This window comes from Athene cunicularia, assembly GCF_003259725.1.
Source record: "Athene cunicularia isolate RWA chromosome 7 unlocalized genomic scaffold, athCun1 chr7_part1, whole genome shotgun sequence".
In the NCBI taxonomy this organism is placed as follows: domain Eukaryota; kingdom Metazoa; phylum Chordata; class Aves; order Strigiformes; family Strigidae; genus Athene; species Athene cunicularia.
Window position 1 is genome coordinate 16,088,241 of NW_020799107.1, and position 18,550 is coordinate 16,106,790.

An 18,550-nucleotide genomic window follows, 5' to 3' on the forward strand; every position below is an offset into this window, starting at 1 on the left:
GGGAGAAAAAGTGCTGGCTCATCCATTTTGTTGTTCAGTTGCTCAAAAGGATCAAAATACCAATTAACTTGCTGGCTTAGAAAATCTTTGATATCCTCACATTTAGTGACATTTTGAAACTCTTGTTCATACTTGCCTAATGTCTTTTTGATTATAAACAAAGAAGTGCCAATCTGTTTAGCATTTGACCTGTTTTCTCAAACATTTTTATGTATTCAACCACTTACTTCCTAAAAACACTTGACTAGTCATGGCTGTAAGTTGAAGAAAAATTTTTCTTGTTCCATTGATAGCTTTTTTAAGCATTGTGTTTTGTTTTTTTTTCAAGAGCAAAACAGAATCGAATTTGTTTAAAAATAAAGCATGAACTGAACAAAGGAGAAAGAACATCCCGTCTCCCACCCTTCATTTATATTCTGAACTCAGGAAGTCTTCTATGCTGTTAAGCAAATTGCTAAATTTCCCCATTTCCCCCTCACTTCCCTTGTTGTGTTGACTTTCTTTCCTGAAAGAGTTACATCAAGTTGGACTAAAAACTTGGGGAGTATCTGACATGATGTTAAACACAACTTGCTCTTATCTGCAGGAATGGAAAGCTACAGTCAGCGCTGGTTTTATTACCATTACTTTTCAAGGTTGTACTCAAATTCAATGCACTTTTCAATGAGAAGAATCTACTGATAAGAGGAGGCCTAATTTACTCTCAATTTAGACTAATTTCAGTGGAGTTAATCTTAGTTTACTTATGTGTAAATTGGATAAAAGTTAAAGTTAGTAATTCTGGCTTCAGCCTCTTCAGTATGTTGCAAAGATGTGTTCCTGATGACAGAAATTAATCTCTTTGTTAAACCTCCTTTAGAACGGTGTTACCTTACTAAATTTAGTCATGTAACACATAAAAAAGTTGGGGGAGATCATGTCTGAAAATTAAATTGCTTTTATGGACAAATGAACATGTTAGTTATGCCTCCTGGGATATATATCTCTAGTGTTTTCCTATTACATATTCATTTGGCATATTAAGATACTGTAAATCAGAAAAAAAAAAATTGATTTTTGAGAATGAACTGATTAAACTACGGTTTATCATTCAATATCTCTCAATGCAAGGATGACAGATTTCCAAGCCCAAATGACTAATTTACACATGTAAATCTACCCAATCTCTGGGTTTTAGAAAGGTCTGTGAAACTGTTTATGTCTTTTCTTTCTCAAAAGCATAATCAGCTCCTTCCCTCTAGCATCATATGAATTACTTGCTTTCAGTAGATTAATTAACTCTATATTGTCTGGATGAGCAATCTCCAGTTTAGAAAATATCACTAAATGCTTGTTTAGTCATTCACTACTTGTTCCTACTATTGACTGGTTGATTGCTTAACGATATTGCTTCTGTTCCATTATTGAATTATCAATCTTACAGACTGGAAAACAGTAAATACTGAACAAAAACATATTTTTAATATAGAGGAAACCATAATGATCATATAAACATATTGCCATCATAAAGACAATAGCAATTCCTGAATCAAATTTATAACTTTTTGAGATTTAAAATAGTGTTAAAGACAGTAATAGTAGACATGACAATGGTTCAGGTGTACAGAGATCTGGTTATAATTTATATCTCCAAAATAAATGATTGTGAGACTACGAAGCTATTAAGAGGAATATTACTAAATCTAAAGCTTTTATATCAGTTAATTCTTAAGCATGTGCACATTCTTCATATGATCACTGACCTTTCAAATCCTTGTATTATCTGAGCATGATGCATAATTTCCACTTGTTGCCTCTACAGAGGGAACCACAGGGACAGGCTTGCTACTGAACACAAAGTGCTCACTGATGGTCTCACATTGACTTTTCCCCATTAGAGCTTAGACATCTCTTGTAGTCTTTATCTCTGACAGTCACTGCTTTCATTAAAGAATCAGACCATACATGTACAAACCAATGTTTGTAGAATTTTCTGTACTTAAAACATAGAAGATATTTTATTGAAATGTTTTAAAACAACAGCCATGATACAGAATTCTTACCTTTTCACAAACTCTTCAAAGAGAATGCGATGAGAATACCCTTTTTGACGTATTTTGACAGTTTCCAGAATTCCAGTGTATTGTAGCTGCAGTAGAACTCTCTCATGAGAAAACATCAGTGCTTCTCGATCATCATTAGGTTTAATGCAGCGGATAAAGTGAGGCTGTCCAACAACCATTTTGGATAAAAGATCCATGAGGGAATACTAGTTGGGAAAATAAAAAAGATGCAAACACAGACAAAAAACCGCAATGTAACTACTTAAGCAGGGGATATGTATTTGTAAAAAGTATGAAATGCTTTATTATATTTTAATCTGTACTGTTAATCTCCATTGATGTTTTATTAATTTTTAAGCTTTTGGCTAAACCCCAGAACCTAATAAAAGTTTTCAACTGTAAAAAAAATTATTATTCTAGTTCTTATTTCTTACACCTTTCTTTTTGTCTCTCCTTATACCACATTTCTGTAATTAAAGAAGGTCCATATTAAAATAAAACAAAATAGCAAAATGTCCTAACTATAATTCTACTATAGAAATATTTGACCAAACATCCCCAACAGAAGAACAAGCTTTACTGTGAAACAATCACACAAATTCACAGAAAATCACAGGGAAATGGTTGCAAAAATTTCAGTCCTCTGCCCAAAATGAACACTAGATGTATCCATACCATTTCAGGCACATCTCTGTTTAATGTATTTTTCAAAATCACGAGGATGTAGACTGCACAATTTCCCTGGACAACCTACTGAAGTGCTACATTATCATGACTATCCATAATGTTTTTAACATCTAACCTAAATATTCCTGCTGAAACAGGCTCATTATTTCTTTTCCTGTCCACCCTGAACATGGAAAACAATTTGTTCCATTGCATTTTATACCACGATTAAAAAAGTGTGATCAGATCATATATATCTGCTTTTCTAATGACTCTGCTGAATACTGGTACTTCTGGTCCATCCTCACCTCATTAACCCACTGTATGATAAGTATTTGTTGCAAATACACTCAATTTTAGAATCATGTATAGTTCCAAGCTGACTGTGACCTCTTTGCTGTAGGCTGCATTCACACTCACTCCCCCCCACTCCACTTTTTTTTTTTTTTTTTTTTTTTTACAGTTTCTATACAACTGACATCTGTATAGTTCTTTGCAAGAGCACTCTAAATCCACACTTGCATTACTAGACAAGTCTGAAAGTACTCGACAAGTCCTTGTACCCTCCACACTGGGGCAACACGGCAACATCTCAGTATACATCAGCTTCCTCTATGCATTTCCATACACTATTTTGCATGACAAAGCAAACAGGTACTCCTACATAGCATGAAGCTTTGACCCATGCTGACTAGCACAGCACTGTGAACTTCCCTGCTCTGCATGGTACAAGTACAGCCCAAAGACCTACTGCTTAAAACTATTCCATTCTGCAATGATCACAAATAAAAAACCATTAACCAACAGCCTTGGATTGGTATGTGGGTTTCCTGACTCCTAACCTTCCCATTCCAATGTTCTCAATGCTTTTTCCTTACCTTTTGGATTTAAACACACATGCAGAACATACATAACCCCAGACAGAAGTACTACTGATGAGATGGCAATCCATATGATTTATAACAGTACTTCCAAAAGATGGGTTGTTTTTACTTATTAGCACAAATGACAAACCTTAATCTTTAAAGGTATGTATGCCTGAGCCTGTGAAAAAATATGAAGGGTTTAGTAATGAAAGCTACTTTATTTGCACAAAATCCGTTTTCTGTTTATAAAGAGGCCTGTTCTAGACCTTCAGCATTTTAGATGGAAATAGTCTATAGACTCTAGATTCTGTTACCAATGTAGTTGGTGAAATTATAAAAGTACAAGTGTGAGGAAGCAAAAAGAAAAAGAACAAAAGAAAATTTTAGTCTATAAAGGCCTTACAACAGAATTTAAAAAAAAATAATCTTATTATTCTTGTTGATCTCCAAATCCCACAAATATTTTAGCTATATCTATTGTTCTTATCACCAAAATGTTTGTTTACAATTTAACTTTTGTACCCTAAAATAGGAAGCCATAGTTTGCCGCTTCATGTTAGTAGTTTCCTCAGGGTGTCGCATAACTTCCATTGTGTCAACCTGGAAGACAAAACTCAGATGTTAGAGCTCTTCCAGAAACACTGCAGATCCACCCCACCTCACCCATGAAAGCTGGGTTCAGTTTTTGTTATGGTCATTCCTTCAGGTGTGAGTACTTTATCAGAGGTAGGAAGGCCAGCTTCTAACAGACACAGGACACACAATGATTTCAGAGCAAGCTGTAAGTGTTCTGGATGATTTCACACTTTTGTTATGGTAGTGTAACACTCCACCAAGCAGCTGTCAAGATGCAATACTTTATGAACGGATTCCTAAAAAGCATTCCTCTTATCACCACTACTATGAACTCCATCAAGTCTTATATTTTATATAAGAAGAGTTATCGTTTTTGTAATGACCAAGAAGTAAATTGAGCTGCCTCATTTTGCTCACATGCAGAAAAAATGCTGTTGTCAGATAACACGTGCCAAACAAAGTAGGTAATGTGAGAATGTATAAGTCTTCTCCTTTTTGTTGTTGTGGTTACTATTAATTACTTTAATTTGCAATTTTAATGCCAAGAATTTCAGCAGTCTTACTCTGCTGAACTGCCATAGCTTCAAATAAGCGCTTTTTCAGCATTTCAGAAGAGTTATTTTTAGAGGGTATACATGGACAGCAAACATATTGCTCCTTGTATATTTTAGTTATATTGTCAGTACAGCTGTTCTGATCAAAATGAAACCAGAATTTATGAATGAGTATAACCATGGTTACCAATCACAAGCAGATTGTGTTGCTGTATTACAGCTCAACAAAATTAAAGAAAATCAACCAGCATCCTGTTTGCATGGAGCATTAACAACATTTTAGCATTCACTTGCTTTGTGGCAGTTTACCATCTGCTCTGACCAGGTGGCATTTGTATAAACCAGATAATGCTGTTGTCAGCACCTGTGCTACACTTCCTGGACTTTGCTCCATACGATCATTTCCAACACTCACTGACTTAAGACCACACTTCTGAACACTAAAAGTAATTGCTGAAAGACTACAGTTCTCAATAAAGTAACCGTGTCTCTTACCTTCAGGAGATTTTTAGGAGACTGCATGCAAAATATAAAGGAAATGAAGCACTAAGTAGTAATAGATCAAGAAAATGGATTTTGTGTTGGGGAGGAAATCAAAAGAAAACTTGTGAAGACAAGATTCAGAATACAGATGGTGCAAAGGGAGACAGATTTCCATAAGGGTGACCATAAAAATTTCAGTATGTTTTTGTAATTTGTGATGTTCTTAGCTCAGAGTGGTGTAGATGCATTAGTACGCATCTCAAAATAACATGAGGGAAAAAAAAAGAAAAAGATGCAGTTTGATTTCAGTTTTGAGAATGTTAGTTAACAGAAAACTAAAATACATCCCAGGAAAAATGCCTTACTAGCACAGATAAAATCAAACATCTTCAGAGATCACCTGAAAAAGTAAACATCAATGACCTAATCAGAACAGCAGGCATATCCATGGGAAAGGATGGGGGAATGTTTCAAAACTATCTTGGCAAAACCCCCTGCTTTTTGAGAATTGATATCTAAATCTTTAGTAAAGGTTGGGTGGAAGACAAAAGCCATAACAATAAGTTCAGAATAAGTGGCAACATTTAATATTAAAATATTAAAAGACAGCAAATAGTTTGAGGACTGCATTGAAGTTCAAATGCCCATTAATTTGAGCTTCTAAATGTTATTCTTGTCTGTCTAGAAAAACGGAGACTCTTAGTGATATTGCTGTTGGAGGTTCAGCACTCATGATCTCTCAGTCGTATCTGGAATATTTGCTGGACAATAAAGGGTGAGCTTATGCTCTATCTTTTGGGCAGTAGGACACTGTAAGCATCTCCTTTTCACAGCTGTTTATTTTCACCAAACCTGTAGAATCTTACAATCTTTGAGACTGCCACTCTGTCAAATATGGTTTACTGCAGCCTGCTGGGTTCAAAAGGGTTTTGGTTTGGTTTGGGTTTTTTGGGAGGGAAGGGCGTGAACACACAGACAGATGGTCAGAAACACTCACAGAGAAGATGTAATACACTTTTTCTCAGAACATCAGGGTAAAACGCCTATTGTGAGATTCCTTTTTCTATGGATGGAGTTATAAATTCAGAACCGTGCAATCTGTAAGGACTAGGATCAATTTCCAACTCTTTTTTGACAAGAAACATTTGAAGTTTCCGTTAGAAAAATTGTGATAGACCCTGAAGCTAGGGAGATTTTCCTGTAAGAATTTTTAGAAGTTCTGTCTCTGGTTAATTTATAACACCGTGTGTCTATGAAGCCATGCAGTTTTATGGTTGGGCAATAATCACATGTATAACTGACAATAGGCTTTATCACAACTAGCCTGGTAGAAAAATGATAGAACACAATAAGAATGTCACAATATAATCTTGTGTTTTAAATCACTAGCTACTCTTTTTAAGCAAAAACGAAGAATATTTCAACTGTTAAGTCACATTTTTACATGACAGTAGTAGTGACGTACAGTATACATTTATATGATTACAGCTGAAATAGAAAACAGCTTGACCTATAAAAGACAAACTGTTCCATCACACACACAAAAATGCTTATAATAATTTTGAAACAATATGAAAAAGAATGATTTATGACATCAGGTCACCTTATGAAGTCGCTGGAAATTATTACTTTCACATATTGACCACACCTGCTGCTGGCATGGTATGAAATACTGTAAACCAAAAAAATACGTTATGCAAAAAAGCTCATAAATTAAATAATAAATGAGATTTTCCAAACTTCCAAACAAAATTATTGTTTGGATTTTTTTAAATAAAATGTAAAATAGAAATCTAAAATCTCTTTCCTGAAGTGGCTTAAATTAGAAGTTTTATGAAATCATACAAGCTTTTTTTTTACAGATAAAATTATTTCAATTAATATATTCTGAATAGTGCTGCACTTATGCATGTCTTTTAGCTCATTCTTTAAAAATCTGAAGAGTGAGTAAAAACCATTTAAACTCTCTAACTGATTGTGTTTATTAATACTGTATTCCATTCCAGCTGTATCAATAAAATGCATACTTAGAAAGTTTATGCTGAATATAGCTGGATGTGGAAGACAATGTGTGTATAATACAAGAAAACTGGAAAGGCCATTATCTGTCCTTCAGCACTGGAAGTGTTTATACCAGAAAGGAAATAAATCTCTGAAATCCACATCTGTATTTGCAGGTACAGTGAAGGATGTAAGTGTGGGTGACATGAATTACTCTATCAGCATTTGATCATGAGCTCCTAATAACAGGAGAGAAAGAAAAGAAATAGAAAACCCAGAACATAAAATTCTGCAGACTTCTGAACAGTTGCTGTTATGACATTTGTTTTTAAAAATTATTATTGTTTGCTTTGGAGCTCCCTCCCCCCCCCTCCCCCCCAAAGTCTTAACTAAGCTAACTCTAATAGTAATACTTAGGAAGCAGGGAGGGGTGTACATGCTGTCAGCCTGAGGCACAAGTTTTCCTAACAAATTAAGTGTATTCAGTTGGCAACACATTCTATTAACTGCCATAAAAATTATCTCATCCTTTTGCAATTATGCCACATACTTTCATGGTAAAATTCAGCAGCGTTTAAATTCTACAGTTCTTCTTCTTAAAGACTAGTGGGTTTGCTGATTTGTTCTTTCTTGGTCATCTCTCAGTCACAAATGTCCCCTGGTGTTTCACTTGCAAGTCGAATAAGAAATGAACAGATAATTTTTTTATTTTGCCTTTCATACTGTTAAATACACTATTCAAATTTTACCTAATTAAATCTCTTTCTAGGCCAAAACTGCCAGAGGAAAACACTGACCCCATTGAAATAAAGAGGGATATTGCTATCAGTATCAATGTAACTGAGATAACACCCCAAAAGTTTAATCAGTAGCAAATTGATTCTTCACTGGATTCTACAATAGGGTTCTCACTAAAACTGGAAACAGCACTCCCAGCCGAGGTGCATGTTTTCTGATATTAAGGCAGACTCTCATTTGAGAAGAACTTCACTATACACCTATGCCAGCTAAGCGTCGTGTCCATAGTCTTGCTGTAATATTTTATGAACAATTGCCTGTCATCAAAGGGAACACTACTAACCTTGATACGCCCAGCACTAAGCTGTGGAGGTAAAGACCTAGATGCTGCTGTCACTCTGGCTCTTGCTTGTGCCAAGTTACCTGTTCAAAAAGAAAGAAATATATACTGCAAAAACTGTTCAAGAAGCTTAGCAGGTAAACATTTGTACGGTGGAAAATCAGTTTGTACAAAGTACTAAAAATAGCAGACACCACCACACTTGTTCCACACCCTACTCATTACCAATTGTACCTGCAGAGCATTCAGCTCGGGCATGACAGAGTGCAGTGTTGATTTAAAAGAGAGGAAAAAGTCAGTGATAAGGTGGTATGTCACTGACCTTAGCTACTGAGCTGATGAAAACAACGACAGGACAAAGGCATACAGCTCAATCACTAGTAATCAATTTCTCTGTGACTCACTGAGAGATTTAAAAGAGAAAAAGCCAGCAGAAACAATCTTGTTTCTATGAAATCATGTGGATCCTGAAGTGTTTAGACAACATCTTAAGGTCACAAACAAATGAAAGAGATGAGACAATGATAGGACGGTATCTTTTTTTGACCTTTTGACATATAGGCCTGCTTAATCCCCAATCTTATTGTCCCTTGTGGTTTTTAAAGATTGACTCAATTCCTCAGGCAAAAACATATTGTGGTGTCAGCTGAAAGACAAGTGCCTTTTTTAAAATGTACAGTATGACGTGTCCTAAACTTTTTCCTCTCTACTTGTAGAAAGCCAAAGTCATCATAAAATAGCTTTTCAAAATAAAGGCTCAGAGTAGAGAGAGGAAGTGATATGGGACTGTGCATATGCAAGACACTCTGTATATTTCAAAGTTTTAGCAAGTCTAGCACAAGATGTCCAAATGTTTTCTCTGGCTATATCTTCAGAGGCTAAACTGTGATTAATAGCATTGAAAGAACCCTTTGAAGCAGGATTGGTGACATCAAAGCCCTAATCCATGGGTGGCAGGATTTTTATAATGAGTGGGAAGCATTTTAACACATTTCAAAGGATTTACAGCATGAATAAACAATAGGCCTCTGCAGATGTACCACACACCTTTCAGAACCAGAACACATAAATAAGTGTCCATTTTAATTTAAATGTAAATAAAGTGTTAACACTTCTTTCAGATGCTAAGTGCCTTGTTTGCATCAACTCCAAGTGTTTAGCTGTTTGCTTTCCAGAAAGCCAGTAACTCTAAACAGAGTTTTGCTAAACTATGCATTACATAACTAGTAAGGAGGCAGGATGGGAAAAAGGAAAACCAAGAACACTTAATCGCTAGTAATTGTTCCATAAGGGAGCAGAGCAAACCCACTGTCCATATAACACTGAAATGAACTTTTGCTCTTACTTTCCTCTGAACAAGAAAAATACCAATTCCCTGAAAATAATCTGGGGGCCAGCACTCAAACACAGCAATGACATTCTTTGGAGGGATTCAAACATTCTGTATTCATTTTTAAAAGTATTTCTCTTTTAAGCTGCTGGCATAGGGATTGACACAATGCTGCAAAACTGGCACATCATTTCCAGATCTATAGCCTATGTTACCTGACAATCTAAATCACAGTGGAGAACACAAGGTATGCCCGCGGTTTTGGAAACTGCTTCAGGCTATACTGTGTAGGTTAATAAGAACTGCAACTCGGTTTTGAAAATCTTGTGTATCTATATGCACACATTGCACATATGGTATATATATGTATATCTCTAAGGTTAAAATGAGAACTTTAATGAGTAAGTAGCTAGTGAATTAACTTTTCTTAGCTGTAATGTTGATATTTTTGTACATTAGAAATTATACTTTTATGCCCTTTTTGGCTAAAGCACACAACCTGGAAAGGTTGGTTTTTGGCTAGGCTTCAGATTAGCAAGTCTAAAGTTTGAAAGCCTTTCACTGGAGAACTGATGATACAACATGGGATGAAAGAGGGGAGTTAAGAGTAGAAGCAAATTTGAATCTGATGGTATAAAATGAATAAAAAATGTTGCATTTTATAACAAGTTACAAAACTCTACTAAGCAAATAAAATTTAGAATGATAATATAGTTGCTCAAGGTTCACCACACTCACTGCCAGCATTAGGTTTCTAAGGGTTCATAATTAATATCCCTGAGCTCTCCCTTAGTTCCTCATGTAAAACTAAGACTAAACTTAACATTTCTGATCTCAGAAACCGAGCAAATAAATGAACCTTTTTATTAAACAAAAACCTTTAATGACTTCACAAGTAAAATTACCTCCCAAAGTGGTACATTCCTACTTAAAAAAATAAAATCTTTACATATCATTAATTTGTTCATTAGTTACTTTCTTCTAGGAACAGATTCTTATCACTGCTTATTTCACGTGTCAAATGAATTCCTATGTAATTACTAACTACTGAATTGTTGCATCTGATGAAATATATAGAAAATATATTATTAGGATTTTCTTTTCCAGATTAAACACAAAATGATGCTTCAATAAAAGTTAGTGAATTAGTTATTTCAAGTAGTTCATGTTCAGGAACTATCGTTCTATCTTTAACATGACTAATCCATTAAAACTAATGAACATAACAAATGTGGTTTGAAAATCAGTCCACATAACAAGAAATGTTTTACCCAGGGTTTGCATGGTGTTTACAGTCAGCAAACATTTGGTACCTGTCCCTGCATTCGATTTTCATTTACAAGGTCATTTATTACTTTACACATCAAAAATAATTAAATGTTATTCCACTGTGTGAAGAACATCAATATTTGAAGAACAAATGTTTTTAGATAATAACATAGCCAGTTAAAACTGCCATGGGTTCCTTGAAAGGTTAGACCGGTTAAAGGTTAGAAGACTACACTATGCCTTTCAGAAGCCTAGCTTCACACCAATTATATGGTCAACACTTTAGAGAAAATACAAGTGACATCCATGTAGACTTAAGTAAAATACTGGCTATATTACATACAACTCCATAAAATGGACCAATAAGCAATTTAAAACCCTCTCAAAATGTTCTTCTTTTTTTTTAAATGGCATTCATGGGGAAGGGGAGAGAAGTTAATGGTTAAAATCAGGATTAATCTTTTAAACAATTACATGTTGTGTTTTATTCACATACATTTCCTTTTCAGTTCAACAGGACTGCTCATCTGAAAAATTAAGGCTCCTTCCTACCTATGTGTCTGCCAGATCAGAAACTAAGGTCTCTGGGATTCATTTGTGTCAGTGCGGGAGTCAGTCAGCCCCAGTGTTTCTCTTTTTCCCTCTGTTCAATAAAGTTAGGAATGTCGTTAATGCTTTGAGAAGCTTCAGTCATTAAAGTTTGTGAAATGGTCTAGAGCTTCCAACAGGAAGAGAAGTAGCAGCACAAAAATCTATGCACTCACTGGCTAAGCTCACTGTGACAATGTTCAGCAAAACTCCTTTAGTCTTGAAGCTGTATAGAAGATCTCACATTTCTGCAAACATATTCTTCACTGATGCCCCATTTCAGCTAGGTGAGAAAGACCATACTGTCAAGGTACTGTATCTCTTCTATCGTGCAAAACCAAGCAGAAGTTTTGAAAGTATTTCAAGTATTTACATATCACAGAAAGAAGAAAAGGATTTTCTTTTTTCAGGTTGGACTTTGGAAGTGCTCTTCAGATCCTCAGAAAGGACTAGTCAGCATTCCTGGCTTCTTACTTGCATCCCTGGCACTTACTCACTGTGTGATCTGGCTGAATTAATGATTTGTCTGGCCATTGACTTTCCATACTAATTAAGAAAAGTACACTCTCTGGCTGGATGTTCTGATGTTACAGTTTGTCAGTGCTTCATTATTCTTAGATAATGGGTTCTGAAAGTAGTATCAAGCAAATATTAGTAATATTAGCACTGTATTTATAACCTCATTTTGGTTATGTCTGCAATAGATCACTCCTCCCAAAGTAAGAGCATGCCAGGTAAGAATTACATTAAGCTTTGATACAACATCTAGTTTGTGAAGTGCAAATGACTTACAGAGAAAAAGTGTAATGACAATGTCACCTTACTGTACGAGCTGTACTAGGGATATTACTATTATATAGAGGGCACAGTACAAGCTCTTTTCTTATCCTCATATATTTTATTAATTTCTTTCATGCTTCTGGTTCAGATAAAGAGGGGCTACTTGAAACATCATGTAGATACAGTAATATGGTCAGAAGTGCTACAATGCATTCATATTTCTTTGACAATACTTCTAATCACAGCTAAGCACTTGCACTCCAGAAGAGGTACAGAGTCAGACAATGTCTTTGACATACACAAATTCTCTGTCTTTCCTTTCAGTACATTTTCTCTAGCCTAAGGAAGTCGACTGCTTATCTCCATAATGCATTTTCATCTTCTGCTACTGGTAAGAATAAGCTTTTCTTAGCTCGACTATAAATGAATACATGTACTTTTTTATTGGGTACTAATTTGATCTGGTCACTGACTATCAAAACTCTATTCTTTTGAGTCACTGAAGTCATTTAAGCTAATCTTGTGCAATAAAAGCTAAGAATCCAATTTTCTCATATACTACACATTTTACACAAGAATGTTTTTATAAAAATACTGCCTGTAGAATACGACTATCAATAAAGATACACTTTCACTGCTACTTATACTGAAAAAAGAATCACAGAATCATTCAGGTTGGAAAAGACCCTTGGGATCATCGAGTCCAACCATCAGCCCTGCTCTACAAAGTTCTCCCCTATACTATATCCCCCAACATCTCATCTAAATGACCCTTAAACACATCCAGGGATGGTGACTCCACCACCTCCCTGGGCAGCCTATTCCACTGCCTGACCACTCTTTCTGTGAAATTTTTTTTCCTAATGTCCAGTCTGAACCTCCCCTCTTGGAGTGTAAAGCCTCTTGATCTGTCACTAATTACCTGTGCGATGAGACCAGCACTAACCTCTCTACAACGTTCTTTCAGGTAGTTGTAGAGAGTGATGAGGTCTCCCCTCAGCCTTCTCTTCCTCAAGTTAAACAGTCCCAGCTCCTTCAATCCCTCCTCACAGGATTTATTCTCCAGGCCCTTCACCAGCTTCGTTGCCCTCCTCTGCACTCACTCCAGCACCTCAATATCTCTCTTGTATTGAGGTGCCCAAAACCAGACACAATACTCCAGGTGTGGCCTCACCCAGTGCAGAGACAGGGGGACTGTCACCTCCCTACTTTTGCTGGTCACACTATTTCTAATACAAGCCAGGATGCCGTTGGCTTTCTTGGCCACCCGGGCACACTGCTGGCTCATGTTCAGCTGCTTGTTAATTAGAGCCCCCACTTTCTATTCAGAATAAGTAAATAAAAAATGAGTAAATGAGAAATAGTATTTCCAAAATCAGATCCATATTACAAAAGAGAATCTGACAAGCATTAGAACTTAGTAATAGTGAGGCCCACCTGGGAATAACCAAATTATGAGTAGTTGCTTCAGAAGCAAAGATGATGCACATTTTGGCCTAGATTTTTTGACATGAAAAATCCATGCCATAGTGAGCTGACAAATTCTGATCTTGATTCTCAATTAGACTAAAGGTTTCTTTAGTCTTATTAGCATGAAGTAGACACAGATCATATTTATGGGTACTTAAAAGCTTTACATTGCTAGAATGGGACTGGAGAACCCAAGTGTAAATTCAGTGCTGCTATGCTTTCTACTGTATACATTGCAGACAGGTCAATAGTCACTTCCCACGTTAGTAAGGCACACACTGCCAAACACACAGCATGATGTTTACAGCAACAAATAAAACTCTGCTTGTAAGCATCACTGCTGCTATGTTTAATACTGTTTTAACACAGTAGGTTAGTAGGCTTCTTGTAGAATGCAAGGGAAAAAAGACACTGTCAGCAGCTGAGATGAAATGAAAGTCAAACTGCCTACTATGTTCCAAGATATGTAAATGTATGATCTCAGTAAGAAAGATCTTGACTTTTGCCCTTACCTAGTAAAGAAGAGCAGATTATGGTATATAATTACTTAGTGGTAGTGCCCAAGATATGTTTAAAACACAACCTTGGGTATTAAGAGCTACTTTAAGCAATTTTCCAGCTAAATTGAATTATATGTGTAGCCATCTACTTGATTGGGAGTGTGTTTACTGAAATGCAGATATTTCCTCAAATATCACAGGCACATATGTGATCATAGGATACACAAACAAACCTTATGTGATTCTCAGAACATCATAGTCCCATTACGTGACCAACTTTACAGACAGCAGGCAAAGCGCATATGCTATATCCTGATCACATGACAGACAATTTCCCAGGCACAGGACAAGGGAGGGTCACATGGTTCTTGAAAAGAGGGTAGCACAGGGGGAGTGAATTACCTGCTGGAAAAACTCTTTATCTGGCCACAGCCAGGTTGGCATAGACACAGGACTAATGACTGGAGTGGCACTCTAAAGTACAGCTGAGAGCTAACTATAGGAAGCTGCATAGATAGCTACATTGTAGACAACAATGAAAAAAATGAAAAAAATGTTTGGAAAAAACAATTAGAAGTTGTAGTGTAAACAATACTAGAGTTTTCTACTGCTTGATGCCCAGCATTTTCTTTAGTCAGGCCTGCAGCCTGACTATCTGGAGACCCGACTGACTGACAGGCTGGCCACGGCCTGATCTGTGCAGTCTTCCAGATGCTGCATTACAGAACAGTGTCTCAGGTTTTTATGTCAGAAGACAAGGGCTATTTCTTTCAGATGTGGTCCTTAGCAACTTCCATCCACATCTTTGGTAGCGTACAATTTGATGCTGTTGTATGTAATCAACTCAGGACAGCAAACCTTGAAATCTCTGGGGAGTTGCAGGCAGTACAGAATGCTGCAGTGTGTGTCATCAGCAAAGTACGTCACCATCAACAAGAGGCTTTCTGTTGCCCCAGCAGATTGCCCTGCTTCCTGTACCACATCCGTAACTGAGATTAGAAGAAAACTACAGAGGTGTAATTGATGTGATATTTTCACTGTTGAGGAATTCTCCATTAATTTTCAGCATTAGCCATACCCCCTTTTTTCTAATTACCTCTATCCAGGACAGACAACAAGTTTATTTCTCCTTCCAAAGATATGTGGATGAATACTTCTGAAAACATAAAGGGGTTGAAAATATGGTTACTATACATGCTGATTCATCTCTGGTCTCCCTCAATGTTTTATGTATTTGAAATTATTTCTCTTGCATGTTATGTAAGATTTTTTTTTCCCCAAAATCATATATGCTTCATCTAGAAAAGTGAAAGCTTGATTATGAAGAACATGGTAGTTAACTCAATATTTTATCTATGCTCCCTCACCAACATGAACCAACAACAAGTATTCTGTTGGCTCACACCTTAGCATCTTGTCTCTGATGATCTCAGGACTGATGATCTCAGGACTGTCCTCAAACACTAATTAAGCTTCACAATACTCCATTTAACCTGAGGCCAAAATAATTTTCTACAAGAACAATGAATAAACAGGAAATCCAGGAGAAGTAAAGAACTGTGATTTCCAGCCCAATGTTTCTATTTTTAGAGTCTGATCAAAATCCTACTAAAGCCAGTGAAGATTCCAAATGAATTTGGTGGTAAAAATTCAGGTATAAAGATGTCACTGAAAGTACATGGAATAAAATGAAGGAACATTTTCTCTGACCTCACTATGACTATCATCTTCTCAGTGGTTAAGACCCTAAGCTAGATGGGATAAAAATGGTGTTAAAACCAGGTTTTGAAACTTCAAGAGAAAAGCCATCTTTTAAAAGTCTTAATTTAGGATGAAACATGGTTACAGAAATTTATGAAAGTCCCAGGCCTCCCCAGTTTTGAAATCTAGGCATTAATAATGTTGAATACTAATTTAATCGTCTCAAAGGTTTCTCAGCTGAAAGTTTGCTCCTCTGAATCTCAGCACTTCCATATATTATCACAGAGACCACAAAATCAGTTATTTTTGTGGCAATTCAAAACATTATTCTGATATATATTTGTATCTCTCCACACTTAATTAAACAAATACCCATTCATACAAACACCCACAAATGTATTTTCTGTCTCTGACACACACTATGACCTGCTGTTCAGACAGTTCAGTTACAAGCTCTCTTATGTCAAGTCAAGTCAGGTTGGAATAAGCAAGACAAAGTCAAATAATAAGATAAAAGATAATGATGCGTTGGTAAAGTGCTGACCTTTACAGTTTGTTGTAGGGTGAAGGAATAAAGAAAATGAATCAAAGTATAAAATCATAGTAAGACAGCACACTTGGGAATATGAAATACACCAAAAACAAATACACAAAATCCAGCACAGACTCAAGTTTGTTTTCCACCAATTACATTAACCTCTTAGATACATTAACCCCTAATTCAATTATTTTGAAAGAGTGGGAAATATAAGCACATCCTTTGTAAACGACACACCAAAAACCGTTATGGATATTCAAAACAACAAGGTTATCTGAATATTCAACAAATTTATCTGCTCTACAAACTCACTAGCAAATTTAAAAGTAACTACTCTTCTAGGATTAGATCCTGAGAGCTACTGAATGCTTCCAATGACATACTGAGCATCTTTAACACAGGCTGACCTTACAGCACATAGTGCCTGTAGAAACTGCCTAGTAAACTGCTCATTAAAACAACTATTGCATAATGTTCTCTGAATATTTTTCTATTTAAATTCTGTATATGCTGCACAGTGAGATTCCATAATATACTAGTTAATATTAAAAACAGTAACATCTTCTATGCAATACATATTTTGCTTCCTCAATATCAACACATTTTTAATTTAATTAGTATACAATGAACTGTTAATTATTCTTCACTACTGTGAGATAATGTTCACTATAGAATTGAAAAGTTAGGCTAGAAACATGAAAATTGAAAAGATATCTCCTCTCTTTTGAGAAAAAAGATAAAGAAAAATTATTTTCAAGATTTGTTCTACAGAGAATGGCCTGTTATGAATCAAATCAGTAAGCTCATCAAGATCTGTTCATAAACTTGCCCACCTGTACCTTTTTTAGGCTTCAATTTACAAGCACTTGGAGACAAAAAAAACTATGCCCTTTGCCCATTTTCACTACAATGTAATCTCTGAAATCTCATATTAAAAGCAGTGGACTTCTGCTTGGGCAATACCCTTTACCAAACATAAACGTGATAAATCTAACTTGACCCTTCTCAGCTGTTGTGCTTACTACCATGTGCAATTCCAGAGATTCACTGACACTCTTTATTTACAGGGAGTTATTCTCAACAGTAAATAATTGTTATGTCTTATATAAAGCTTTAGCAGGCTGAGACCTTAACTTTGATCTGATAGATGGTTCTGTTTCTAGATGAGTTCCATTTTTAGGGCCATTTTAGGGAATGTTTTGGATCCTACTGCTAGCAAGTCTTCGGAGTATCTGTGTTCTGCATTTGTCCTATGACACAAAACCTTAGGATGTGAAGAAAAAGAAACACTGAACTGTAAAATGCTCAACTAAATAAATAAAAAGTAATCCAACCCTCTACCTCTCAAACTCAGTTAAATTACATTGAATTTCTTTTACTGATATCCCACATCTGCAACACAGTAAAGTTCACAATTGTTACGTCGCACAGCTGTGGTTTAAAGCTTCTCTTTGCACACGACGCACTGGCAGCAAAGAGCAAAGTTAAAACGATTAACTTTTATATGCTTTTAACAAATGGACCAGTTAGATGTAGGACAGCCTCTGTGTCCAGAGTGAAAATATACAGCTTCCATTAACTTGACCCAATTTCTTAGAAAAATATAAATTCTGATTCAAGTAGAGAGATTATAATTAAAATGGCTTTGTTTCCAATTCATTTGACTTAGAGTGCCTGCAGTTATCTCTTAGAGGTGAAAATACCAACACAAAAGTACCATTATAAAAAGATTTTATTGTAGGATAAATTAGTAAAATTAAGACGTATTTGAGTCTTTTGCTCTATTGTCATGTGTGGAATTAACAGAAAAAATCCGCTAAGCCCAAATGGAAACATGCTATATTTCAGTGCATAAATATGACACACAGCAAGCCACGAGACCTGCCACTACTTATCACTGGAGGAAGGGCTTGTACTCAATAGAAGTGCACAGTGACAAACACGACAGGACAAATCATGGCTCCACTGAAAACAATGGCAAAGCATCTACAATTTCAACTGGCCATGATTTCACTCTCTGCCTAGTAATACATGTTCATGGGACTGAAATACAAGAAAATTAATTTCTTTCCCTCAGTTTCTGACTCTTCATGAAGAATCATCTGTTA

The 18,550-nt window shown here is 35.9% G+C and overlaps 1 protein-coding gene across 13 annotated transcripts in view; it reads right to left on the reverse strand.

The window, feature by feature from the left end:
• The window catches only part of MYO3B (myosin IIIB), a 211,238-nt gene that overhangs the window by 70,380 nt on the left and 122,308 nt on the right, over nt 1-18,550 (reverse strand). For 12 of the 13 annotated variants that reach the window (XM_026852307.1, XM_026852319.1, XM_026852312.1 and 9 more), the window contains 4 exons: nt 8,270-8,349; nt 5,200-5,220; nt 4,097-4,174; nt 2,043-2,248 (listed from right to left, as the gene is read on the reverse strand). In XM_026852307.1, coding sequence (XP_026708108.1) covers nt 2,043-2,248; nt 4,097-4,174; nt 5,200-5,220; nt 8,270-8,349 — 385 coding nt within the window. The remainder of the gene's footprint in view (nt 1-2,042; nt 2,249-4,096; nt 4,175-5,199; nt 5,221-8,269; nt 8,350-18,550) is intronic. The other variant, XM_026852311.1, reaches the window with a different exon arrangement.